We start from the raw sequence: 27,707 nt of genomic DNA on the forward strand, positions 1-27,707 counted from the left end.
ATTCTATTTTAGTGCAGTTAAACAGCAAGATTGTGGATTTTATCTTGCATGGTAAATAAAAACCAGTGTAGGGCAGGGGTGTCTGTGGCTGGAAGGACAAAATACTTGAGTCCGGCATGGGTGTAAACAGACAATATCACTCAGATAAAATCTGATCATAGGAACAGTGAATGTGATTTTCCATCATCAATCAAGGAAATGGGGAGGAACTAAAAAATATTGAATCATCTTCTCATTAGCTATTTACCATTTGGAGATGTCTTCAGCTATTTAGATAGAGGTCTGAATAATTAGACTAATTACTATGACTACTACTACTACTGCTACTACTACTACTACTACTACTACGACGACGACGACTACTACTACTACTATGATGACTACTACGACTACTACGACTACTACTACGACTACTAAATTGTGTTTAGTGACTCAGGATGTTTTAGGCCTCTGCTTTTGTTCACTGAGAGATCACTGGTCAATTTATTGGTTTTTGCTAGCCTGATCAATAAATAGATTTTTGTACCTGGAATCCAAGCTTTTGGAGCTATTAATTGTTACACATGGAAGTTACAGGGAGATAAATGGCTTAATAGAAGGAGAATATTTCTGATGATTAGAACTAGTCAGAAATTAGGTTGCCTCAGGAAGTGGTAGGTTCCTCCTCTTTGGAGGTCTTCAGAGAAAGGCTGGAAGAGCACTTGCTTGGCTTGTGGCAGGTATTTGTTCTTGTATGTGTTATAGAATGATTACCTTTAAGGACCCTTTCAACTCTGAATTCATTTAATTATGTAATTTAGGGAAAAGGATGAACAAATTTTTTTTTTTCCTACTGGTAGTTGGAAGCTAGCAGTTAATCAGTACCTGAGGCTTTTCATTTACCTTGGGATGATGTCTCTGTCCCTGGTCAGCATCTGGGGTTTAGTTGCAATGTGGAACTTTGCTAGAGGTTTCCACTTTGGGGATGTTTTTCTGCAGATGATTAAGAACATGGAGCAGACATTTCTCTGTCTTTTTTAATGATTCAGGGTTTTGCACACTACTGTTTTGTTAGCAGAGGACAGTCTTAGTAATAACTAACATAATATTTAAAGTTCTTAAAGCACTTTGCATAGATTAATTCTTTTGAATTTCAGAAGAAACCCATCAGGAATGGATTTTGGTGTTCTTTTCTGCATTTCTCAGATAATTAAGGCTCAAAAATGATATAGGTAGAACTTGAAGGGCCTTTTGAGCTCTCCGAGTCTCTCATTTTATTGATGAGAAATGCAAAGTCCTGGAATGTAAAGCACATTGTCCACAATCATAAGAGTCCAATGGTGACAGACTCATTTCTCCTGAATCCAAAGTTCACCTTTTTTTTTCATGAGTCCAAAACTCATGAATTTTCTATACTCATACAGGTAGAATTTTTTATTTTTGTATCTTAAAATCTAAGTGTATTGTCTGGACAGATGGTCCCTTAGTAAATGCTTGTTGATTGCTTGATTTGTACTTTAGACTTCCATAAAATTTAGCTCCACCCTGGATTTGTCCCCATTATTTCTGATAAGGATTAAAGATATTTGTTTTGTTACGTATTTAAAATGTCTAAAGTTAATGATTGTTTTCTGAACTTAAATGACCACCACCAAATACCATGAAGTGATTCCCCATAATAAGTCAATAAAAGAAAACTCGGAGACCTTGGGGATGGAGATTTGTAAAATATTCGTAAAATTTCCTGTTGGATCATAATTTCATTGGCTATCCCTTTAACTCGACCTCTTTTTTTCAGCCTATATATATATTCCTTTTGAAATTGGTCAGGAAATTATACTAGGAGTTGAAGTTAGCTAATAAGAACTAAGACATAAGCAGTGAATTAGAAAAGAAAAAGAATTTGAAAAAGCTGACTGAAGAGCGTGACAATGAATATCATTCCTAGTTTGAGTGCTGGAACCTGGACACTCATTGTTCTCTTCTTGACTCTTCTGTATCTGTAAGTGAGAACTGTTATTATTTTCCTGTTTACAATTTGCCAGAGAATTGCATTGTGAGAAATGCATCTGCATTGTGACTGTCATATGATTTTTTCACAATGACTGGTTTTTAGTTGCTTCTTCTCTTTGCACAATGTACATAAAGATATATTTGTTATTTAAAAATTTCATAACTGAAAACCATGGCATTTAAAAAAGTATCAATGAATTGACATAAGTTGTGAGAAAAGATTCCAAAGGTATAAACTCTTTGATCAAAAAATTCAAAAAGTATATTGCTTGATAAAATTCTGCTGTTAGTGGTGAAGTAATTTAAAAGTCAACTCCTTGAGGAAACCTGTGTTCATATCAACTGACTGTTTTTCTTCTTGCCTTTCTACTTTTGCTCTTTATTATTTTATTTTTTAGAGTTTAAAAGATATTCTTATGTTCAAAAATTAAAGCTTATTCATACTCTTCTCAATCACAACACTATACCCTTTTCTATTGATGTGGTTGTAGGGATTCTGTATGATATGTTTCTAAACACTTTTTTTCCCCTGAGGCTTTGTAGTGGAGATGGGGGACTCCAAAAGGTGAGCATTCTTCTTATGTTCCATCAATCCCTTTTAACCAGTTCCTATCCTGGAATGGTAGAGAACTAGAAAACTGGTCAACTACAGTTCTACATCAGGGTAGAAGTTTTTCTAGACAAAAAACACAAGTTAATAAATTTTTTAGTGCTGCAAACCCCACAAGTTGATGAGACTCAAGGTCCTGTACTTCAAGGAGGACTGGTGGAGATCCAAGTGAAGGTATTGCCTCCCTTTTCCCCAAACCTCAACACTTGCTTTGTTGCCTGTATTTTTTAAGGCTTCTGATTGTTGTAAAGGCTATGCTGCATAACACATAAATTTTTGTTCATGAGTCTTTGTTTATTCTGTTTATTCTCTTCATTTGAATAGAATTTTATAAAGGTTCCTGTTCATTTTTTTTCCCTGATGTATCCAAGTCATACTAATTTATCCAGATAGTAGAAGCAGATATTTACATCCTCCTTGCATATCAGGAATTTTCAAAATCCCCTGTAAGTGATTAGAGAGAATTTGGATCTAATTCTCCAATTGTATACAAAAATTGATAAGCTTGGAACAAATAGGGTTGTTATTGAACAAGGAGATACTTTAATGCTATAATTCCAATATCCAGGTTCTTTTCTTCAAGCAGTCAAGTGACACTAGAGATGATAGCACTGAGGAAATATCAGCATTCTATGTTATGGGATCCTTTTGCCTTCATGCCAAAATCGCAGCAACATTCATGGCTTAGGAGGCACCTGGAAATTAGAGTGACAATGGGCTTTTGAGTGAGAGGATAAAAATTCAGGCCTCTTTCATGATGCTCATTTACCCATTTGACCTTAAATTCCTGAGTCTCAGGTATATCATTCATAGAAGAAAGGGACTCTGAAAATGGACGTTGTATCCCCCTTAAGAGTCTAGCTTTAGAATTCCATCATCCTAAACCCATACTGGAAGTCAGAACTGCCATTGTGTGCTGTTTTGAGCCACTGCTGGCTGAGGGTAATGATGTACTACAGGGTTTAAAGGAGCATAGAATATGAGGACTAAGGACGACTTTGGGGATTATCTACCACAACTTTTTTATTTTTTCCCTTGTTTGATAGATGAGGAATTTGAGGTTAATAAAGGAGAAATACCCTGCCTAAAAATAAGCATGATAAAATTTATATTATGCTGTTATATGTTATACCAATTTTTATATAATATATATTTTATAAATTATACTTCATTATATTTATGAAGCTTACCACTTTGCAGTTATAATCAATAGATACACTTAAGCAAGAGAAACTAAAATGTAGATGATGAAATAATATCACTATTTAATAATATGCAGATGATGAATGGAATATCATACAAGTTCTTTTTAAAACCTTTATCTTCTATCAAAACTCTTTCTGTCTTAGAATCAATACTAAGTATTGGGTGCAAGGCAGAAGAGCAGTAAGGGCTAGGCAATTAGAGTTAAGTGACTTGCCCAGGATCACACAGCTAGGAAGTGTCTGAGGTCAAATTAGAATCCAGGTTTTTCAACTCTGTTGCTTTATGCATTGTGCTACCTGGCTATCCCTCAACTAGGTTTTAAAAAATTATTAGAAAACTGATTGTGAAATTAAAACTTAAAAGATGAGCCTTCAAAACATTTGACTCTATGTTTAAAAAAATTATTTGGTGTAGTTACAATGTCACATTCAACCATTCTAGTTTTGTTGATTTTGCCTTCACTTGTCTCATAAAGTTCTTTCCTTACTTTCTATAATTAATTGTTTTTCTTGGGTTCCATAATATTTGACTATAATAACATGCATTAATGAGCTATCCAGTTTTGAACATTTTATTTGGACCTGATTTTTTGCTTTTGAAGATGAAGTAGAAATGGATTTCTTTTTATGTGCATAAATAATTTTAAAAAGTGCATGTTTATTTCTGTTATAGTCATGGTAGAAGAATTGCTTGATTAAAAGTCATATTTAGTTTCCCGAGTCTTATAGTATGTTGCTCATTGCTCTCCAAAGTATTTTCTTGACTCTGAAGTCCCACCAACAGCATATTAGTGTGCTTAATTCCTCATAAATCCACCAAAAGTGGTTATGATCATTGTGGATCTAATTACAACATTCTGTATTAGATTCTGGTTTAGGGCAATGAATTCAAAGATATCTGTAAATGGAAGGGTAGGAGGTGATTCAGCATCTATCATTTTTATTTGGATTCTGCTGAACATTCATCAGTTTTAAACGTCTTCAGTAAGCCAGTTTCATTATTCAGTGTAAAAGTCTTTGAGGAAATAAAGGTGTGGGTCTCCCAAAGCATACAGGATGAACCTGAATAGGCTATAGCATATCATGAAGGACTGAAGAAAGGAAGTTAGTCAGGGAAGAATTTAGGAAGTAAAGAAAGAAGGAAAGTAGAGAGGAAATATGGAATTAGGAAAGAAAGGATTTATCAAACAGGTATATATGTCTTGTATTATAGTACATACTTTAACGATATAGTCATTTGATCCTCACAATAATTCTGAGAGGTAGATGCCATTATTAGTCCCATTTCACAACTGAGGAAACTGAGGCAAACAGAAGTTAAGTTACTTGCCCAGGATCACATATCTAGTTACTATGTGAAGCTTTATTTGAATTAAGGATTCCATGACTCTAGACCCAGTGTTCTCTTCGCAAGGCCACCTACTTCTGAAGAAGTAATGTAAGGATATCATGAAAAATGTCTTTTATCTCCCCTCATCTCAGCACAATCACCAATGTTTTATGCGTGGGTCAATAAATCCTGCATGAACTTTCCTGTGAACATGTTAGATGTAGGAAAGAGATAGAAGCCAAGAGGAAGGTGTGGCCAATAATAACAATTGGTATAGGCAGGTAAAGAAACTTGAGAATTGAGAAAAATCAATCAAATAAAAAAATGAATCAAATCAAATAAAAAAATTAGTCAAATTAGGCTAATCTTGAGTTATTCAGAGACTTTGTTAGCAGTTCAGGGCAGAGATTGGAGAGGGAGTCTGAAATCACCACTCCAAACTCTGAAGTAGGTGTGTAGCATATGGACACGTAGAGATGATCTTGAAAATGGATGAACTCGGGTTTAGTCCATGCTAATAACTAGAGGTGGGACAATCTGTGCACCAGGGACTCAGTGCCCCAAATCCCTAGATAAGCCTACTGTGGTCTTAGTACCCTACACAGGAAAGGAATATGGGAAACTCCAGAGGAGTTGTGACCACAAATTCAACTCTAAAAGTTTCTAAAATATGTCTGCAATGTCAGGTTACCTAGAAGAAATTAATAAACTAAAAAAAGATAAAAGTTATTAGGAGGTGAAAGATAACCAAGCCATAAACCAAGAATAAGAGAATAACTCAATATATATAAACAAAGACTCAAAGAAAACTGTAGCTTGATTGCAAAATCAATTAGAATCTCTAGAAGAGCTTAAAAACTAATTTAAAATTTATAAATAAATTGAGACCAAAAGGAAAGAATTAGAAAAGAAATATTCGTAGCAGAGATACTTGGAAAAAATTAACTGTTTATCATAAAGATCTTACCCAAGTAACTGCCTCCTTGAAAATTAGGGTGGAAAGAAAACAATGATTCTGAGACAAGAAGAAATATTAAAAACGAACCAAAAATTGAAGAAAATATCAAGTCTTTCATCTAAAAATTGACTTGTATAACAGATCAAGGAAAGATAATTTAAGAACCAAAGAACTATCTGAAAGGGATGGCCAGAAAAGAGACCATAGGCGTCATCTCAAGAAATCAAGAGACAAAACCTTCCAGATCTCATTCAGGTAGCAAAGTGGAAAATTTAAAGAATTTAGCAGACGGTTCTGGAAGGAGTGAAGATTACTAGGAATGTCAAAAGAAATACCCAAATATTCCATAGCAAAGCAATTATTACAAATAATAAAGAAGAAAGAATTAAATAATTAGTAGTCTCAGATAAGACTATGTAAGACTTAGCAGTTAATATTAAAAAGAAGCAGAGAGTTTAATATATAGTATTCTCTACAGGAAATGACATATATCTTTACAATTAAGAATAACTTGCTCAATAAAGTTTAAGTATATAATTAGACCGGGAGGAAATGGATCAGTAATGAAATAGAGAACTTCCAGGCACTTAAAAGAAAGTTTTATCTTATATCTTAGAATAAATACTATATGTTGGTTCCAAGACAGAAGAGTGTTAAGGGCTAGGTAATGGGGGTTAAGTGACTTGCCTAGGTCACATATTTAGCAAATATGAGGGCAGATTTGAACTCAGGCTCTTCTATATCCCCTGTCTTTCAATCCATTGAGCCATCTAGCTTCCACTTAGCTGCCATCTGATGCCTCTGAGCACTCTTGATAAAAAGACTAGACTGAAGTAGGAACTTTAAACTACAAACTGTAATTGTGGGGACATATTAACCCTAGATATCGAATTATATTGTAATTTGTCACTAGTGGTTGGTGGTTATAGGTAGGCTCTGGGATGGAGATGATCCTGTAGTTGACAGTTGAAAAGATGACTGAGCTTGGAAGTTGAGAAATCAACTAGAAACTGGATATATAAAAAAAAATCTTATTTATTTGTAATTATAAGGTTCAGGGAAAGAACAAGGAAAAAGAAAGGTGTTTTACAAATATTATTCCTATACTAAAACCTTCTAACAAATTCCCAAAAAACCCACTAAAACTTTTCAAGAAGTGCCTTCTGCCTTGGCAATTGAAGCCTACACTAATCTCCTTAAATCTATCTTAAATATAAATGTCTAACTACATAACTATAAGTATTTTTTTATATATCTTAAAATCAATTCAGCTTCTCAGTCTCCTTCTCCAGTCTCCAAGCTCAATTCACTGACAGGAATAAAGGTTCCCTCCAGGTCTCATTGTGATTGTTATTTTCTGCCTCCATTGGCCAAACCAGGGAAACACCCGAGTTTTCTCCTAATCAGTTGATTCTCTCCTTCAAATCTTTATCCACTCACCCAATGTTTTCAAACCAACTGTAACCAGAAATCCTCCACAAACACACAGAGGAAAATCCTTCATCTCTTTTTTCTTGAGAGGCCAAACCCAAGAGAGCAGTTAACTTCCAACATTCCTACCAAAGGATTATTGGAAATTCTCTTAAAGAACCTCCATGAAAATTCCAGTTTGGTTTTAAGGTAACCTCTTCCATACCTCTTTCTCTGAGCTGGAGAGTTTCTTATAATCAACCTTATTCTCTAATAAATCTAATTATCCTAATAAAACATAGGAGTAAGAAGAAATATTAAAAAGTGAATAACTGGAATAATCTTTATAGGGAAAAAGTATTTAAATTTCTATTGTTGAAGAGGTAGGATTCAATATCCTATAAGAACTGTAGTATCAGTTGGAATCATAAAAAAGTGTGAAATAAGATGGAGGCCTTGTGAATATTTCTTATAATGTTTTTTATAATCTGCAAGGAGAAAGGAAATAGATTAAAGGAAAATATAGAATGAGGAAGAAACAAAGAGGAATGGAGAGGACATACCAAATAATTGAATGCAAAAATAGAAATTTATACAAGTAAAGAAGAATGGATGTAAGGTATGACTTGAACCTCACTTGGAATTGAATATAGAGTGAAGTGAACAGGATAATTCATATAATATTTTTAAAAAAGACCAATTTTGAAAAAGTTAAGAACTCTAATTCTCACAATAACTTTCAATCTAGAGGATTAATGATTAGAATGCAGTCCATCTCCTGACAGAAGGAATGGACTAGTTATGCAGAGGAAGACATATATGTTTGGATATGAATAATGTGAGTATGCTTATTTGTTATAGAGGTTTTATTTTCCTTTTTCTTTTATCAGTGTTTGTGAGAGTGAGGATGGAAGGAGAGTAAACAAATTATTATTTTACAAAAGAAAATAAAGCCAACATATGAATAGTGGAGGACCCAGACTTTAAAGTAAAAACAAAGAATGGATATAAAAAACACATGGAAAGGAGTAAAATCATAAAATTTGGTTAAAGGAATTTCATAATCCTTGACCATAGAAGTGGGATACTTGGGGTGATAGTGAAATTAAGAATGTAATTTTCCAAGTAAGTGAGTGATGGAAAATAAAGGAATCATTAGAGTTGAGATTAAGGAAACGGGAGATCAGGATGTTTTGGGGAGTAACTAAATACTGATACCACCTGGCATGAGGACATTTTTATACTACACAGCAAAAGTGAGCCAGATTTCAAACTCCTTGAGAACAGTGAGAACTGGCTGATATCCGGTGCATAACTGCTTCTAGAATTGGACTGAGTAAGATGTATATGGATAGAGTGAAACTTAAAGGAGGATAAGTTGCTAAATACCGAGAGAGGAAGAGTCTTGGAGTAGAAATAAGGAGGAATGAAGGAGTATTTTAAATTCATTCACCTCTCTTATCTTTCTTATTTATTTTTTGGCTTGATTTTTCTAGATCTGATAGAGGAATATTTAGATCTCCCATTAGATAGTTTTACTATCTATTTCCTCCTTGAGCTCTGCCAGTTTCTTGAAGGAGTATTTTGTGTCCTCCATTAGGACTGGTATATTTAGGGGCATGAAAAACCAGTAGATGAAGGGGAACATATTGATCATAGAGTGCTTATCCAGAGGATGTGATGGAAAAGGTGTACATAGTTGAATTTCTACTTGAGAGGGCAGAACTACGCTGTATGGAGATAAGTGAATGGGAAATAGTGGCAAGAGAAGTGGGTGATTTTTTGCTGAGTCATCTGAGAACTCTCTGTTATGTGGAAAAATAGGTAGTAGGGATATGCTAGCCATAGCAAACAATCATTTCTCTCTGAAGTATGAAGGAGGGAGGGATGCTAGAAAGGATGCTAATAGTTCTTCCGGTATATGAGGTCCTAACAGTAAGTATATGAGGTCCTTTGGTCTTTGGCAGGGATCATTAAGTGGAATGAAAGATACTAGAAACCTTGATTTTGGTGTTTGGTGTTCTGGTTCTAAAGATTAGTGGTCTGTTTAATGCACCAGAGTTGGATTGGGTCCTGGGGAGGGTTTAAGGTCTGAAGCTCATATCCTGAGTTATCTTGATGATATATTAGGTGCATTGCTCTTGGAATGGATCTAGACTATCAAGAGAAAATTGATCCTAGTCACAGCACAATAGAGTGAAGGTTAGTAAAGATGGAGTGAATCTAGACAAACAGGGAATATATTCTACCAGCACTTCTGATAATTCCTTGTAGCTTGTCAAAAATGACTGCACTTAATGTGTCATCTCAGTCCTTATTGACTCTAAGGTGATACATCAAAGAGTCTCAGGTAGGCCTTGTAATATCTCAGGATGTTTGTGTGAGCCATGAAGTATCTCTGGAAGTGTCCCTTTGGCATCTGGATCTGAGTAAACCAAGCCTTCCCTCAAGGTACTTACTTTATACTTCAACCCATTCTGATTAATGATAAGTGGACCACGCCATTTATATGTCTGGTCTTTGACTTGACTCTAATTGTATTTTTACTTCACTCTTTAGATATGGGACCTGGACACACAAGTTATTTAAGAACTTAGGAATTCCAGGACCAACACCAATTCCTTTCTTTGGCACTGTTCTTTCCTATCGCAAAGTGAGTATCAATGAGTTCTCCTTCACTATCTTTGTATGGTGGAAAGAGCATTTGCTCTACCTTTAGGAGATGGGTATAAATACTACTTTTGGTACTTAATAAGTATGGACTTTGGGCAAATCAATTATTTTTCCAGTTTCAGTTTCTTCATCTGTAAAATGAGAGATCTGGACTCTCAGCTCAAAAGTCTAGGAACTTCTGGCTCTTTTTAAAAGTAATTATATATTATATATTATATATGTATTTCATATTTTGTTTTTAACTTTATTATACACCACCATCAATAAATTATTTAACTAAACAAATGCATAAAAATTATATGCAAACTCACAAAATCCACATTGTTTACATTTTGTTTTAAAGTATATAAATTATATATGCATGATAATATAAACATTTTATATTTTTTACTTCCCTTTGGATTTGTTTACTTGGGTATTTTTTTCTCTTGATTTTGTGGCTGTTTTTAAAAAATGTAATCATGGTATGTATTTTTCTTTTTTCTTCTCTTTTCATCTCTTTATACATTTTTCTATTTTGATATTTCCAAAATTTGTTATTTCTAATATAATACAACACATTGCATTAAAATATCACAATCTGTTCAGTCATTTCTACCATTTATTGCATTTGTATTATTTCTAGTTATTTTGTTATAAGAAACTCAAGATTCTTTAAAAGACTTCAGATTTCCCTAAGATAAATTACTGCAGACTTGTCCTTCAGAGATGTAGGCTGGAAAGTATAATAGTATACAGGGTTTCTTTCATTGGACAAAGGGCTTCTTTTAAAATTAAATAAAAAGCTATTATTATTGATGAAAAATGAGTAAATATATTCTTTGCAAAACATGTCAATGTTATGGATATGATTACAAAATGGCACCCATGTACATGTTTCTTCTTTTGGATACTAAATATAAATCTCCTAGGAAGTGATACAGTGCATTATCACTACATTATAAGAACAATAAAAATATAATATCTAAATTTAGCAGCCCTTTTTCTGACCTTTACATCTGCAAAACCAGAATGGTACATTGAAACCTCAAAGAGATGCTACATCATAATTATATTAACAGTAACTCAATGAGCATTTATCCAGCTTCCACTGTGAATGATACACTATGCTAAGCACTAAATCAATGGTTCTTAACATGGGAAATACAAGCATTTTGAAAGGTGTTTTAATAAAATTGTTTCTTTAATAATGCTATGTATTGAATGAATTTAAAACATCATTTTGGGAAGGGTTCCATAGGTCTTTCAGACCACTAAAGAGATCCATAACACTTAAAAGGTTATGAAACTCTGCACTAGGGGAAAAACAAAGAAAAAATCCATGGCAATTGCCTCAAAGATTACAGTACAGATGATGACTTGTATTGAGTTAGTTGTAATATATATGAAAATATAATGAGGGCATTAGTGCAGAGACTGTATCAATCTACTGTTTATCAAATGTTTATTAAATGCATACTGTGGTCTATGCACTGGGTTATAAATAAAATGAATGAAACATTCCCTCCTTTAAACAGGCTATCATAGCATGGGAAAAAGGCATTAGAGTTACCATGAAGAGAGCAAGAATCCTAGAGAAATCACTTTCTGCTGGAGGGATCAGGAAAGTCTTCATAGAAGTAAACACATTTGTTCTGGGGCAGATGTCAACAAGTAGAAGTAAGGGTGGGCAACATACATGCCAGTCAAAATGAAGAGCATTACAAAAATAGTAAAAATACACTTATTTTATATTTAACTTCCTAATATAAGGTATTATTAATAGGATTGATTATTAAGAATTCATGAAAATATCTGATTTAAAAATACTTTTTGCAGGGTTTTGCAAATTTTGACTACAACTGTTTTAAAAAATATGGGAAAACCTGGGGGTAAGTATTCGAAGTAATCTCATTTCAATGGGTAGTCATCAAATACCTCCCTGGTACACAGCTCAAATTAATGTGTGAAGGTACATGTATTGGAAAGTTGTTTAAAGCCACAGAATCCTAGGTCAGTCCTGTAATAACATCTAATGTGATATTATACCAAGTCATGTATTCTATACATACTCCTTGTTTTAGTTCATTGCTGTGATAATGTGAATTTTGAAGAAAGAAGGAATTGTATTGTCTACCATGCAGTGCAGATAGAAAGACAGAATTTGGAGTCACTGCCCTGAAGGAGCTGCCAGTCTATTATACAATTCAACATGTAAAGAGAATAGTAATGAAAAAAGATGATTAAAAGGCTAATAAAGGGGCAGCTGGGTGGCTCAGTGGATTGAAAGACAGGCCTAGATATGGGAGGTCCTAGGTCCAAATCTGGCCTCAGATACTTCCTAACTGTATGACCCTGGACAAGTCACTTAACCCCTGTTGCCTAGACCTTACCATTCTTCTGCCTTGGAACCAATACACATTATTGATTCTAAGATGGAAGGTAAGGGTTTAAAAAAAAAGAATTATATCTGAACAACTACACCTTAGCAGGTATGTGGGCAGAACACATGTGAAAAGATAAATATATAGGGAGCACATGTGAACAAGACATATATGTAGGGGATCATCTTGTGCCAGGAATAAGTGCATAGCTGACAAAGGTTTTTGTTGAAGTCATTGTACTACTCTATTGGTCTTCTTTATTGCCAATCATATTCTACCATGCCTTTTCTCCTTGTGTCACATTTCAGTTGTTTTGGAATATCATGATTTGACATTTTAAATTCTATTTTTAACTCTCAGGAGGGTAATTTATTGATTCATTCCATGAAAACATTCCATTGTAACACACCTCTTATATTTTCTTCATAATCATTTTCATCATTCAGTCTCACCACTTTAGGTGCATACCTATAGTGCTTCATCCTGAATACTTCTCCTTATTCTGATCACCCCAATTATTTTCCAGGCTCCCTCTAACCCAAGTTTTCTATCTCCTATCACACTATTATCTACCAACTTCTCTTTCCAGCAGCTTGGTTTTTACTTCCTTGCTTTGATTGTCCAGTCTTGGAGCTTCTACCCTGAACTTTAGGCAAAAAGATGAGTACTTAGTACTTGGTACTATCAGCCACCTCAAAGTGTGAACTATATCTTTATCCCAAGTCCAGACTAGAATTCCCTGGGCTGGGGCTCCAGACTTCTCTACAGGTTTTAATTTTAATTTTAAATTTCAAGGAGTATGGGTTGGCTTGTACCACTATTCACCCAGGCAGGATCTTAGGGTCCGGATGTTGGCTTTCACATAGATTCCAAACCTCAGACAGCAGATGCGGGGCGTATAAGTTGTATGGGCTCTTCCCTCCTTGCTACAGGTTCTTGTTCCTCTGCTCTCCTCTCATCCCAGTGTCCCAGATGTTCTTTGCCTAACTTTTGTGTTTTTCTTTTCTTTGAAAGTTGTTTCACTCTGTTTCCATGTTGATTCTTTCACTCCTGTATTCATTTTGTGGTGATGTTTTAATATTGGTTGGAGAGGATTCTCATGGTGGCACAGAGTTGCTCTGGATTACTCCACCATCTTGGCTCCACCCCACCCAGATAGTAAATTTTCTGTCCATACTCTTTTCCTATCTTGAGTATAATACAAAATCTATTGCCTAATAGTCAAGCCTCATCCCTTTTTCCATCACACACCACATGATACTTTGCTTTATGCTTTGGTGACATTAACACTAATATCAGTGTCAATAGGAAAAGGCTATTTAAAAAGATTTCAAAGCACTTTTTATATGCTCTTTTTTTGATCTTCACAACAACCCTCTTAGTTTGGTTGTATTCTTGATAAACCTGGAGACCCTTGCTAGGCAACAGGTAGATGGTATTATTCTAATTTTTCAGGAACTGAGTTTGAGAGATGTTCATGACTTGCATGGGGTCAAGACTTAAGAAGTATCTGAGGTAGTATTCTAATTTAAGGATTTCATAAATATTCACTGATAATTTATATTTTGGATTCTTGGCTCAGCCCCACATCTTAAATGAAAGGAAAAAGTAAGCAATGAGTTCATGATAATCAATATGTAGTCTCAACTCTGTTTCAAACAGTCTAACTTGCTGACTGATATAATTTGTTCCTTTTTGGGGGTGTAGATTTTATGATGGCAGGCAACCTGTACTGGCCACCATGGACGTAGAGACTATCAAAACAGTCATGGTAAAAGAATGTTATTCAGTCTTCACCAATCGTCGGGTAAGTGATAGTAGAAGCATAATACTAGCAACAATGGGGAAAGCTCTCTAAGCATGTTAAGGGTCCCACAGTTTTTTGACCATCTACAAACATTAGTTTCACAGTTGATAGTCTAACAGAAGATGGTAGAACAAGATAGCCTCTCTGAGGACAATTCTTCTTGATGGAGAGACAGAAGGCAGCTTTTCCTGCATGATTTAAAGCCTCACTAACATCTCTTTGGCCCAGAAAACTTATTAGTGGTAACAACGCCACATCTACAACTAGACTTGCTTGTAATCTGGCCTCCAAGGGCCATTATTAAAGAGAAAGATCATTGTGGAGAATGGGCTTCCTTCCTCATCTCCATAGGAAATAATTGTAAACCAGCTCCCTCCAACAGAGAGATGGGCATGAGAGACTTGTCTTGGACGTCTTGGAAATACTTCCAAACTTCCTTTCTTCCTTTTGGCCAGGCCATCCCTGTCATGATCTAGTATTAAAAAATCCTGTGGAAGAGGTGCTATCCAAACAATTACCTCACATACGACAGGCAATGCAGAATAGCTGAAGCAAGAAGCTACATGAAAAAGATACAGGAGGCAATGGGTGCCACGCAGGTCAAATTATGACTACTACCACTAGTACTATCACCTCCTTCACCACCACCTCTTCGCTGCCACATCACCTGTGAGAGATAGCCTGGGACATAGCATCCAAGATTCCTAAGAATAGCATTGCTTCTAGCCTAGTACCCTTAACCTTATCCTGGGAAACAATATATGAAGCAATGCAGTCTGGAAACTGCTCCTATAGATACAACAGACCCAGTTTTTAAAGACACAGTAAAGAGGATTCATGCCACCAAAGTCCATGAGCTATAAAGAATCAATTAAATAGAGATTTTTATAAATAGTTACTCCAGGAACATCTAGGTAGGCAAGTGGATAGAGAGCAAAACTTAGAGATGAGAGATGCTGGGTACAAATCTGGCCACAGATACTTCCTAATTGTATGATACTGAGCAACTTACTTAGCCCCAGTTACTTAGTCCTTATCGTTCTTCTGCCTTGAAACTGATACTTGGCATCAATTCCAAGACACAATGCAATGGTTTAAAAAATGAATTAGTTCAATATCCTTGAAAGCTTGATGGACTTCTTGTCTTGGTTCTACTTAAATATGAGTGGCATTGTCTTTTACTTTTTCCTTCTAGAGTTTTGGCCCAGTAGGGTCTTTGGAGAGTGCCATCTCAGTTGCTAAAGATGAGCAATGGAAGAGGATTCGAACAGTGTTGTCTCCAACATTTACAAGTGGAAAACTCAAGGAGGTAAAGTAATGGACATCGATCACATTCTAAAACACTGATTCTAGGGGAAAGTAAAAAACAAACAAACCATCAAATGATTTTTCTCCAGTTAACATCTAATTAATAGGTCGACAAATATGAGGCTCATATAAGGGAATTTTTTTTTTGGTGATACAGTGGAGAGCACATCATCTCTGGAGTTAAAGAACCTGATTTTCAATCTCAACTCTGACACCTATTACTTGATTGACCAATGTTAAGTCACTTAACCACCCTGACCTACAAGTTTCTCATCTTTAAAATGAAGTAGTTTGACTATAGGACCTTTAAAGCCTGTTGCTTCTTTAGATCTAAGATTCTTTACATTCTAAAAGAGAAAAGGAAATTTAAGAACTATCATCATGCTTCTTCTGGCTTGAGAAATGTAATTATTGTGATTTGGCATTTAGATGTTTCCCATTATAAACCGATATGGAGATGTCTTAGTGAAGAACATGAAGAAGGAGGCTGAGAAAAGCAAGCCTGTAACTCTGAAAGAGTAAGTATGGGGATAAAAACCAGGAATCTGAGGAGCATAAGACCTTGCTTGGTTAAACCCCTCTCCTGTTACCCTTTTCCAAAACTAAAAGACCCATTTTAGGGTTATTGTTTTGACATTATGAAAGCAAATATAAAAGACCAGATAATTTGATTTTCCTCTCTCTGGGTAAACCTCTTGAGAAAGATATTGAAACATGATGACTATCTTTTCTTCTTTTTCTTTGTTCAGTTTTTCCTATTCTGAGACTTTTGTAGTTTGGCTTTCAAATTTTTCATTTAACTAAACCTTTAAAAATAAAAATGCTTCCAAATTATTAATGATCCCTTTACATTTATAAAACATTTCAAACTCTTGCTTTATCTCTTCCAGAATTATAGTTGATTTTTTTCAAACTGTATTTTTCTTTGAGGTCTGGCTTGTAAACTTTTTGGCATTACTGCCTTCTTCTATGTTTTGAGCACCTCTGTCATCATAATATTAATTTATTATGGGATTCATTTTTTGTTCATTAATTCATTGTTTTCAAATTCCTGACTTCAGACTTTATGGTAGATGGGGGTTTCACACACTTCTGGAGGAAATGTCTGGTTTGTTTTTATTGTAGCTTTCTTGGGGACATTGGGTGTTTTTTTTATTCCAGGCTCCCAAGGCTGTCTCAGTCTAGACCTTTATAAGACTTTGATGCTCTAAGTCAGTGGTTCCCACACTTTTTGGCCTACCACCCCCTTTCCAGAAAAAAATATTACTTAGCCCCCTGGAAATTAATTTAAAAAATTTTAATAGCAATTAATAGGAAAGATAAATGCACCTGTGGCCATCACCACCTCCTTGGATCACTGCAGCACCCACCAGGGGGCGGTAGCGCCCACTTTGGGAACCAATGCTCTAAGTGATCTCATCCAGGGTAATATCTGATTGGTTTCTCTCCCCTCCCCCTCTCTGGATGAGGTCTGAGTTCTCCAGGTTACTGACCTGTATTTGGATCTGAGCAGTAATAGAGAATTGCCAGACTGAGGAACTATCATCCATTTGGAAAATTCAACTCGTTCAGAGTGCTAGAATTTTAGGAGATTACTTTCATGATTCCTCCGTAAGCTTCAGATTGGTCCAAAAGGTCAACCTCTTCTCCAAGGGTCCGAGGCACATTGTTGCTGCTTGCTTATGAACTTCGCCCTTGCTTGATAGGTCCTGCAATTGATCCTCACATCTGAGTACTTGTCTCTTGTATATTGCACACTGGATGGGAAAGGTGTAGGAAGCAACCACCTCGCAGTTGTCCTCTATCCCTGTACCCTGCATGAATTCATAGTAGTCTTAATATTGGTTTAGGACCTTTTATTCCACATGGAAAAAGTCTCTGGTTGCTGAAATTCCATAGGACTAATTTCTGTGTCCAGTACCAACAGATTTTTATTTGTTTTCCTATGCCAAACTGGGCTGGAGAAATGACTCAGTGTTTTTTCTCCTCTTGAATTTCCTAATTGTTAGTCAGTCTGCTGCATTTTTTAAACCAGTTTGGTGTTGGAAGGGGCTTTCTGCTTGTTTCTCTGCTATCTTATCTCTATTACTAGTCTCTTAATTGTTCAATCTAATGACCTCTTGTAATCCTTTTTTATCTCCATTGTAGCATGTGACTTTGCTGACTATCTTTTCATTCTGTATACTTTCTCCTCTTTGTATTTTGTGATTCTACTTTGTTTTGGTTCTTCTCCCATCTGTCTGACCATTCTGATTCAACCTCCTTTACTAGATGTTCATCCATACAGTATCTATTAACTGTGGCTTAGTCAGTTATCAATAATTTATTAGGTGACTTAATATATTAAGAACACCATTAAAATAAGATTGGGAATGATTGTGGAGATAATCTGAAGAACACAAGAGAACTTGGAGTCAAAGGTACAGCTGTTTGTACCTTCTCCAATGAAGATACTTTCCATTTCTGTTTTGATCTTCTAGGTATTTATGTATGTATGTATATATGCATCTATGTATGTATATACACATGCATTCATGCATATATTTAATTACCTATTCAAATATCAGCTTCTTGAGGTTAGGAAAGGGTTTTACATTTAACATTCCAGGACCTGAAATTGGGCCTGGCATGTAGTAAGAATTTAGTAAATGATAGCTTATTAATTTAAAGTATATAAAATTTACACTGTGGGGAGGAAAATGTACCCTAGGTAACATGAGGGAAATGCTACCTTTTCTAATAGCTTAGGAACAAGAAATGTTAATAGTGATTGGCACTGCTCTGCATTTGTACTTAGATTGCTCAAGGTGTCATTTATTCATTTACTCACGTGTTTGCTTATTCACTCAAAGTGTTTTTGGACTTTTATGTAATTTCTTAGAGGGAATCATCACTTTTCTGAAAAATCTCACCTAGTACATGCTACTGACCATCTTCACATTTGTCCTCAACTGCTCTTGGGCATTAATCGCATTAAAATGTAATTGAGAAATATGTAATAAAATTAAAAAGTCAATATTGAATGATTAATATTAGTGTTTTTTCTAATTCAATATATGGCCCATAATTATCTTTTTATGTTCAGTGACATCAATTTCTGTTGTTTGGCCCGGCTACTTTAGAGCCTCTCTTCATGTCTTTGCTTGAAGATGAAAGATAAAAGTGCTCATTCTAAGTCTTTTTTTTTTTTCTTTTGACCTCAGCATCTTTGGGGCATATAGCATGGATGTAATCACCAGTACTTCCTTTGGAATACATGTTGATTCCTTGAATAACCCAAATGATCCTTTCGTTAGAGAAATCAAGAAATTAATTAGGTTCAATTTTCTGGATCCTCTCATACTGTCAGTAGGTAAGTTGGTTCTTCTTAGAAATTAATAAGTAAAGTGACTCTGACACTCCTGAAGATGGCTCAATAAATCTGATCATAGCTTTAGAGATGGAGTGAAATATAGCCATCAAATCTTTTCCCTCCATTTAGCAGAGTAAGAAGCTGATGCATAGAGAGATTAGAACCTAATTTCAGAAATTCTGGGAGTTGACTTCTTTGATTCCTATCTGTTAGAGAGGGAAAGCTTTCAGAAGGCAACTAACCTAAATCCTTAGGTTAATTACTTGCTGATGAGTCAATCATAGGTAGCTAGGTAGTTAAACCTGAAGATTAGAGATGGGAACAATACACCTGATTTTGGAGAGAGATTCCCTACTACTACTTACTGTTGGACTTTCTATTGGCCCCTGCCACAGACAATTCACAGACAATTGATGTCCATTAAAAAGGAAATTAAGCCACATTGCAATTTGTATCTCTGATGTGATCTCCTCATCTACACTCCAAAAAAAGATTGCACCTCTCATAAAATTCTACAGCTACCTAAGGATATTAATTTTGTTTTTATTTTTTTCTTCAGCAATCTTTCCATTCCTTACTCCTTTGTTTAATAAGTTGGATGTAACTGTATTTCCAAAAGATGCTATTGATTTCTTATCAAAATCAGTTAAAAAAATAAAAGAAGAACGAAAGAAGAATACAGAGAAGGTAAGTCTCTCCAGTATTTAGAATAAGAATATGTGTACAATTAAAATGGTTGTATTTCTTAATCTCATAGTAGAACAAGCTAAACTTGTATTCAACTTCACTTGACATTCATCCTTGCTCACTATACTTTTTGTTCAATTTGTATTCTCACATATTTTTAGAAGACTTTCTGTAACATGAAGAAGTGTCACTTGATGGCCTCTAAGCTCCCTTCCAGTTCTTACTCTATGATCACGTACTCTTAATGTTGTATTCCAAATTCTGCATCTGGGATCTGAACAGAAAATATTGGACATTTTTCATTTTCCCACAGATTTCCTACATGGATTTTTTTTTTCTTGTGGAGTAGTTTTGATCCTTAATTCTTGAAGGCCGTGCCATAAAAGTTCAACCTATTGTCAACCCTTGCTAGCTAGAAAATCTTCAAGCATGGATATGTTGATTTATTATATATTTGCTGAGCTAAAAAATCATCCCTGAAGTTATTCTAAGATTGTGACCAGTGGTATCCATTTTAATCATATCATACACCATTGAAGAATTTTCTTTTGTAATAATGATAAATTTTGAAGACGTGTTGAGATGGTAAGGGGATGACAGACCTGAATAGTTGTGTCTGTCAGAAGCCCTCTCTCCTATCATTATTACTGGGGGAAAAGGGGAATTTCTCTGTTAAAGATGGATCACCAGAGAATGGGCAAGCGATGGTAGCTTGAGAGGAGTCTTTCCCCAGTCTTGGCAAGCCAAGATCCCTTTTAAGTAAAAACCTCTCACTGGGTTAAATCAGCACAGCACAGGGTCTTGATTATATGGAGTCAAGGCTTGAGCTGCTAACCTCTCAGACTGCTTGTTCCCTCTATCCACCTGAATAAAATCTCCTTCAATATGACTGCTAACAGTTTATTGTTGTAACAAATAAAGTTGCAGAAGATGGGGAGAGGATAAAGGTATTTGAGGGATCCCTAAACACTAAGCCCCCAAAAGTCCTTCTCCCTGGTTTGACAGATGGCCAAAACCAGAAATTCTCCGTCCCTTCCCCTATATCTTATCTTAACCTAAATCTATACTATTATTAATATAACAGGGTCTTTGAGGTAAGGCAGGCAAAGGTTGAGAGTCTTTGGGGTTCAGCTCAGTGGTCAGCTGAGTCCTCTGACCCCTCAGGTCCTGTGAGACCTGAAATCTCCTCTTAGTTGGTGTTTGAGGCTTTCAGGCAACTGCACAAAGTTTTTGGGATATAGATGTCCAAAGAAACCCTTTCGGCTGGCCCTTGATCAATCCCAGGTGGACAAACTTTCATCCTCTCTCTCTGAGATCTCCAATCAAAAGTCCCCTCCTTTGGGTTCTCCTTCCCACAATCTTTTTCTCTGGCTCAACTGTTGGTCTGTGTCACTCAAGCCAGCTTTTCATCTTTCCAAGCTTCGCTCACTCTAGCCTGCTCTTATATTTTCTATCCTTTCCATAAGTTTTAAGATAATTCATTTCCTGAAATAATTAATATTTTATTTTAAAATCTTCAGGGACTACTTCTCTTTTTACAACCCTGTCTTAATGTTTAGGACAGAATCATTCAAAATTTAGGAATCTGATCATAAGCCCTCCTTTAATTCACTTAAAACCCAGGCTTTTTGGCCATTGGAGGTTTTTGGTAGAAATGCCTTTGGGAAGAATTTTAATTCTGCCACAGAGCTGAAACCACAATATACCTTCTGATCATTAGATCATCAGTTATCTATTCTTCAATATAGATATTAATTTTTTGTGTTGCTAGCTAATATTGATGTTCTCAACTGTTTTTTCAGCATTAGTATTTTGCGTTATTTGTTTTCAGCATCGAGCAGATTTGCTTCAGCTTATGATGGATTCCCAGACTTCTAAAAATTCAGAGCCACATTCTCACAAAGGTAACTTGGGAATAAGGGTACTCAAATTGGAATCTTCAAATCACTATCTGTGATAATAGAGATTTTCCAGTTTGCTTTGATGATATTCCAAATGGCAAAAACAATGATGATCATGCTGACAACAACAATGATAATGTTACAGGGGGGGCTTTAAAATAGCTGAGCACTTTACATATATTACTTCATTTGAATCTCATAAAAATTTTGTGAACTTTGTGTCATAATTATTTCTGTTTTAGAGATGAGGAAACTAAGGCTGAGAGCGTTTAAGCAACTTCCCAATGATCACAGCTAGTAAATCTTTGAGGTAGAATTTGAACTCAGATCTAATTCTGATATTTTATTTGTCATATCACTTAGCCATCTCAGAAAGGGCTTGATATTGGATGATCCAGATGGATACAATTTCCAAAAAAAATGATCATTTGTGATGGTCAACCTAGTCTAAAGCCTGGATGATGATACTAAAATCTCTTTTTCCTCTCATACATAGAACAGGAATTAGGTATATCAAAGTGGGAAAAACACATTTTTTTTCCTACAGAGAAAATCTGTACTCTTATCCTAACTATGCTCCAAAGTACTTGTGTGTCCTTGGTTATATAACCTTACTTGTCTGGACTTTCTTGTCATATGTAAGAAAGAAGGGTAATGGGCCAAGTGATGGCTAAAATTCTTTCTTGCTCTAAATTCTATAATTTTACTCCATCTTATGGTCTATAATATGTTTTTTTTGTGCTTGTCTAGAAAAGAAAAAAAAAAGAACTTGATCTGAGATATGTTTCTCTTGCAATATAAAACATGTGGGGAAACTTCTCAAATTGTGTTTAATTAGGACTATATCATTCTGACCATGGATAGGATATAGTCTCTCTTATCCTGTACCTAAGCATTCCCACAGGAACTCAGCCTTAGGAAGGCAGTATATTTTAGCGGAAGGGGGACTGGAATTGTGAGTCATGGGACTATGTTCTAGTTGCAGCTTTAGCTACTTATTAGCTCAGTGAATTTGGAGCTTTCCCCTTACTTCTTTGAGCCTCAACTGACTTATCTAAAAAATGGAGAGAAGTCTTCTTGTGCTAGCACTCTCATAGGCTTATTAGGATGATCAAGTGAAAGAATATAGGTTAAACATAAACCCTAGGTACTATGTGAATGTAATCCATGATACAGTTTCTTGTTGGATCTCTACCCTTCATGGAACCCATCAGAGAAAAGACATAGAAGGGTACAATGGGAAGAATATGGTTTCTTAGGTCTGAAGACTTGAGTTTGATTGCTAGCTCTGACACCTGTGAACCTTTGGGAAAGTCACTTAACCACTTTGTGACTCTGATTAATGAACTGAAAAATCAAGTTGTTGGACAGCATGGCTCCCTGAATTCCCTTTATGCTCTAGTTCTGTGGTCTGTCCTCCACATCTGCTTCTGTCCATCATCAACCACCCTATCACAGTCACTTATCCCCTCTCCCCTGAACTATTCTTTAAGACCTTTTGTCTTGGAATCAAAACTGTATTGGACCCAAGGCAGAAGATTGGTAAAAGCTAGGCAACATATGTTATGTAACTTGCCCAGGGTCAAATTTGAACCCAGGATCTCCTATTTCTAGACCTGGCTCTCTAACCACTGAGCAATCTCACTATCCTCCCTTCCCTGAAATAGAGCCTTCTAATGTGTATCTTTTGACATCATATGTTAGAAAGAAGAAACAATGTCCTGAAATAAACTGTCACTTTTATTACACCCAGAAATAAGACCTGAGAATGAAGCATGTGTATGGAAAGAACAGATACTGGAGATATGAAAGAACAGATATAGGGGAAGTGAGGTCTATCAACCCCAATTAGACAACTTTTTTTCCTGCTTTGTGGTGATAAATTTTGGTGGAAAATTCCCATTGTATCAATGTGTTTTAGATCTTTTCTAAATATTTTAGAGTTGGGTAGATGCCTTTCTAAATTCTTGTGGTTTGACTGAATGATATAACAAAGGAATGATGGCTTGGTCTGAATATCTCCCTTGCCTCTATTTCAGATCTGAGTGATCAAGAAATTTTGGCCCAATCCATAATCTTTCTTTTTGCTGGCTATGAAACCACCAGTTCTGTCCTTTCCTTCCTTTTTTATCACCTGGCTACCAACCCTGAAATCCAGGAGAAACTTCAGAAGGAGATAGATGCAGTTTTGCCCAACAAGGTGAGAGAATCAGGGGAACAGAACTATTCTCACATACCTCCCAGCTTACTTCCTATTCACCCACTTGCCTCATCTCCTACTAGAAACTTTGTCAAAATCACCTGTACTATCTGTGGATTTGCTCATTTTTGGAATATGAACATGGTTTGAAAAGGCAAAAGAATGTGGAGACACCATTGGTTTACTTGAAGTTCTACTTGCCGAGAATGAAATGTCTCAGAAACTATCACCAACTTTGGCAAAATTCTGAAAAAACCTAATTGTCTTTTGTTCATGCAGCCACTTCAGACCCCCTTTACCACTTAAAATCACTCATTTCTCATCTTTTCTGATGCTAAATATCTTTATGGCTTTGGGTCTACTTTCTATTAGTCAGTCACCTATTCTAATTTTCCTTTCCTCCTTTCATATTATTTTTTTCTTGTCTCTTGCTTGCTTTCCACTCCCCTACCCACTTCTACTGTCCTCATCTCAGAAGCTCATTCAATATCTGATGTGGCTTATAGCAGGTTTTTGTTAGAAGATAAAATGTTTTATGTATGGAAAATGGGGTTTGTCCATATCTAGAAATTTTTTTTTTTGGCACACAAGGATCACCTTGGACCAAAAAGGAAAATCTAAATCATGGGAATACTCAGTTATTTCTTTATGAAGTAAGGGGATAGATAATCTTGAGAAGATATTGAAATAGTCCATTTAAACAGTGATAAGTGATCAAGCTACCGTGGTGGCAGTGTAATGGAAGGGAGATAAATTACTAAAAGTGGTCTGTGAGATCTCATTGATCGCCTGGCAAAGCCAAGCCTGAACTTTTATAAGTATGCTGAGAATAAGCTAGGGACACATTCTATCTCATATTGGTTTGGGTCCAGATCTTTTTTGTAAGATATTCTTCACTGTTTTTCAGATTGCCAGGATTTTTTTTTCTTGGAGATAAGTAATTATGGCTTCATATTGATTGCCCCATACTCTTTTCCAAACCACATAATATTATTCATGCTATACAGAAGTGTCAGAACAATAGGATGTGATCAGTAAATAGATAAATCCTAAGTAATATTTTGTAAGGGACACTGGGAAAGTCTCTCTGATCCTCATAACCAAATATCTCTTCTAAATTCTTCCTCTGCCAAAGCACCACTTTAAGTCATTTCTTAGAGGTATAAAATGTGAACCTGCTGTCAAATAATGCCAGCAAAACCAAACATTGATGGTGAGCTTAGAGCATTAGGATTTCTAGAGTTTGGAGACAAAGTTGTCATTTTTGGAAGGATAAGCAGAGGTGCTAATAAGTGGAAGCTGTGTAGCAATGAAGTTTCAGATAGAATCTTTTCAAGTTTCAACTTGATTGATCTAAATTTTGTCTACCATTCTACCCCAGATTTCATAGTTGGTCCGGTTTGATCCAAGAGGAGACCTGTAAGAATAAGAGAAAAAAATATGTCATAGAACTATTTCTTTTTACTGAGATTCAAATGTTTTGTCACACTCAAAAGAACTTATTTTATTGAAAACATTCATGTTGAAACAAATTTTATCTTGACAGAGCTCAGAATTTTTAAATCATTTCATTAACACATTAACAACTATAACGAGTCCCAACATTTTGTATATTCAACAGTAAAAATATCTGTAGAGTTTTCTTCTAAAAGGCAATACTATAATGTCTGGTGGGCAGGCATACAATGCAACTGGTTCAGACTCATTATAAAACCAAGCAAGTGAAGGCTAGATATGGAATGTCACCTTAATATACATAAATCTGTTTGCTCTCCTCCCAGGAAGCTGTCACCTATGATGCTCTGGTACAGATGGAATACCTAGACATGGTGATAAATGAAAATCTTAGGCTGTTCCCCATAGGTGGAAGGGTTGAAAGAGTTGCTAAGAAAACTGTTGAGCTCAATGGCCTGACCATTCCCAAGGGAACAGTGGTGATGGTTCCTCCCTATGTCCTTCATCGTGACCCAGAATACTGGCCAGAACCAGAAAAGTTTCGTCCTGAAAGGTACTCACTTTTTTTTTTTTAACAGTTGCTCAATATACTCCTTTGAAATGGTTTGGAGAGAGCACTGATCTTTGAATCTTGATTTTTTTTTTCTTGCTTAGCTTGATGACTCTAGACTTGTAACTTCAAATCTTACAACAACCATCTATAACACCTACAGTAGCTGTTTCAGGAGCTTAGCTATAGCAACTTTGGGCATTCTTTTCCCTATTTTATGGATGAAGGAACTGAACCATACAGAGATTAAATGCCTTAGAATTAGCCATAGAGTTAAGAATTATCAGAAGTGGATTTTGAACATTGGTCATTGTTAGAGTTTTAATTGAGAAATGAGTGGATATATCATCTGAAGTCCCTTTCAGCTTTAAATTCCATAACTTTTTGTATCATTTATTTCCCTATTCTATAGGATGTGATGAATGCAAACATAGGTAAATATTTTCATAAATCACTTCTTTGTAGATTTTTTAAAAAGCTTTTAATGGTGACTAAATTTTTTAGGGTATATCAAGGTTGAGGATATGATTTTAGACCTGAATTCAAAGCTCACTTCTGATACCTCTTAGTTATATGGCGAAGTGCACTCACTGTCCTACTTTACACAGAGACTCTGAAACATTTTCATCCCTTCTCAGACCTCTCATTGATTTATCCTCAATTTCTTTTCCTAAGTATCATTTAAGTATTTCATTTTCTGCCCTGTTCTCTTGTTATATAATATCTTGGCAATTTTCCTTTATAATTTTTATGAAATATGCTGTCAAGACTCTTATTATGGCTTTTCAGAAATTTAGAAATTCTTAAATGAGCTTTCCTTTGACTTATTCTATGGGTAAGTTGATTTTCTATTTTGACACTGTTTTCCAGTTTCATTCCTTTGAAGTTATTTTAGCTTTTCTTGATTTCTCATGGTTTTATTTGCGTTCAACTGACCAGTTCTAAATTTTTAGGATATATTTTCTTCAATAAAATTTTGTAACCCCCCCCTTCCCCAACTTGGCCAATTCTGCTTTTTAAGGACCTCAGTAATTTTTGTTCCTCCTTTATTAAACTGTTACTTTTTTCATAATTCCCTTGCATTGTTTTCATTTCTTTCCCCAATTTTCTCTCTACTACTTTTATTTAATATTTATTTTTTACTTAAGAAATTTCCTTTCTATAACTTCCTGGGAATTCTTCTGGGCCTTGTATCCAATATGCACTTTTCTTTGAAGCTTTACTTATAGAAGTTTCCACATAATTTTATTCTGAAAGTGGTCTTGAACTTCCCTTTCATTCCTGTAGATTTTTGTTAGTTTTTTTTAACATTTATTAATAATCATTTTTAACATGGTTACATGTTTCATGCTCCTATTTTCCCCTTCACCCCCCGCACTCCCCCCACCCATGGCCGACGCACTTTTCCACTGGTTTTGTCATGTGTCCTTGATCAAGACCAATTTCCCAATTGTTGGTGGTTGCATTGGTGTGGTAGTTTCGAGTCCACACCCTCAATCATGTCTGCCCCGACCCATGCGTTCAAGCAGTTGCTTTTCTTATATGTTTCCTCTCCTGCAGTCCTTCCTCTGAATGTGGGTAGCATTCTTTACCATAAATCCCTCAGAATTGTCCTGGGTCATTGCATTGCTGCTGGTACAGAAGCCCATTACATTCAATTTTACCACAGTATATCAGTCTCTGTGTACAATGTTCTTTTGGCTCTGCTCCTTTCGCTCTGCATCAGATCCCGGAGGTCTCTCCAGTTCGCCTGGAACTCCTCCAGTTTATTATTCCTTTTAGCACAATAGTATTCCATCACCCGCATATACCACAGTTTGTTCAGCCATTCCCCAATTGAAGGACATACCCTCCTTTTCCAGTTTTTTGCCACCACAAAAAGCGCAGCTATAAATATTTTTGTACA

At 35.6% G+C, this 27,707-nt stretch overlaps 1 protein-coding gene across 1 annotated transcript in view; it reads left to right on the top strand.

The window, feature by feature from the left end:
• Nucleotides 1-1,765: 1,765 nt before the first annotated feature.
• Nucleotides 1,766-27,707, top strand: part of LOC123231169 (cytochrome P450 3A4-like) — a 38,315-nt gene continuing 12,373 nt past the window's right edge. Inside the window, exons 1-11 of the mRNA XM_044657417.1 lie at nt 1,766-1,981; nt 10,065-10,158; nt 11,997-12,049; nt 14,249-14,348; nt 15,544-15,657; nt 16,086-16,174; nt 18,860-19,008; nt 19,568-19,695; nt 21,527-21,599; nt 23,636-23,796; nt 25,578-25,804. Coding sequence (XP_044513352.1) covers nt 1,911-1,981; nt 10,065-10,158; nt 11,997-12,049; nt 14,249-14,348; nt 15,544-15,657; nt 16,086-16,174; nt 18,860-19,008; nt 19,568-19,695; nt 21,527-21,599; nt 23,636-23,796; nt 25,578-25,804 — 1,259 coding nt within the window. The 5' untranslated portion in view covers nt 1,766-1,910. The remainder of the gene's footprint in view (nt 1,982-10,064; nt 10,159-11,996; nt 12,050-14,248; nt 14,349-15,543; nt 15,658-16,085; nt 16,175-18,859; nt 19,009-19,567; nt 19,696-21,526; nt 21,600-23,635; nt 23,797-25,577; nt 25,805-27,707) is intronic.

Source organism: Gracilinanus agilis, chromosome 1, assembly GCF_016433145.1.
Source record: "Gracilinanus agilis isolate LMUSP501 chromosome 1, AgileGrace, whole genome shotgun sequence".
Lineage (NCBI taxonomy): Eukaryota > Metazoa > Chordata > Mammalia > Didelphimorphia > Didelphidae > Gracilinanus > Gracilinanus agilis.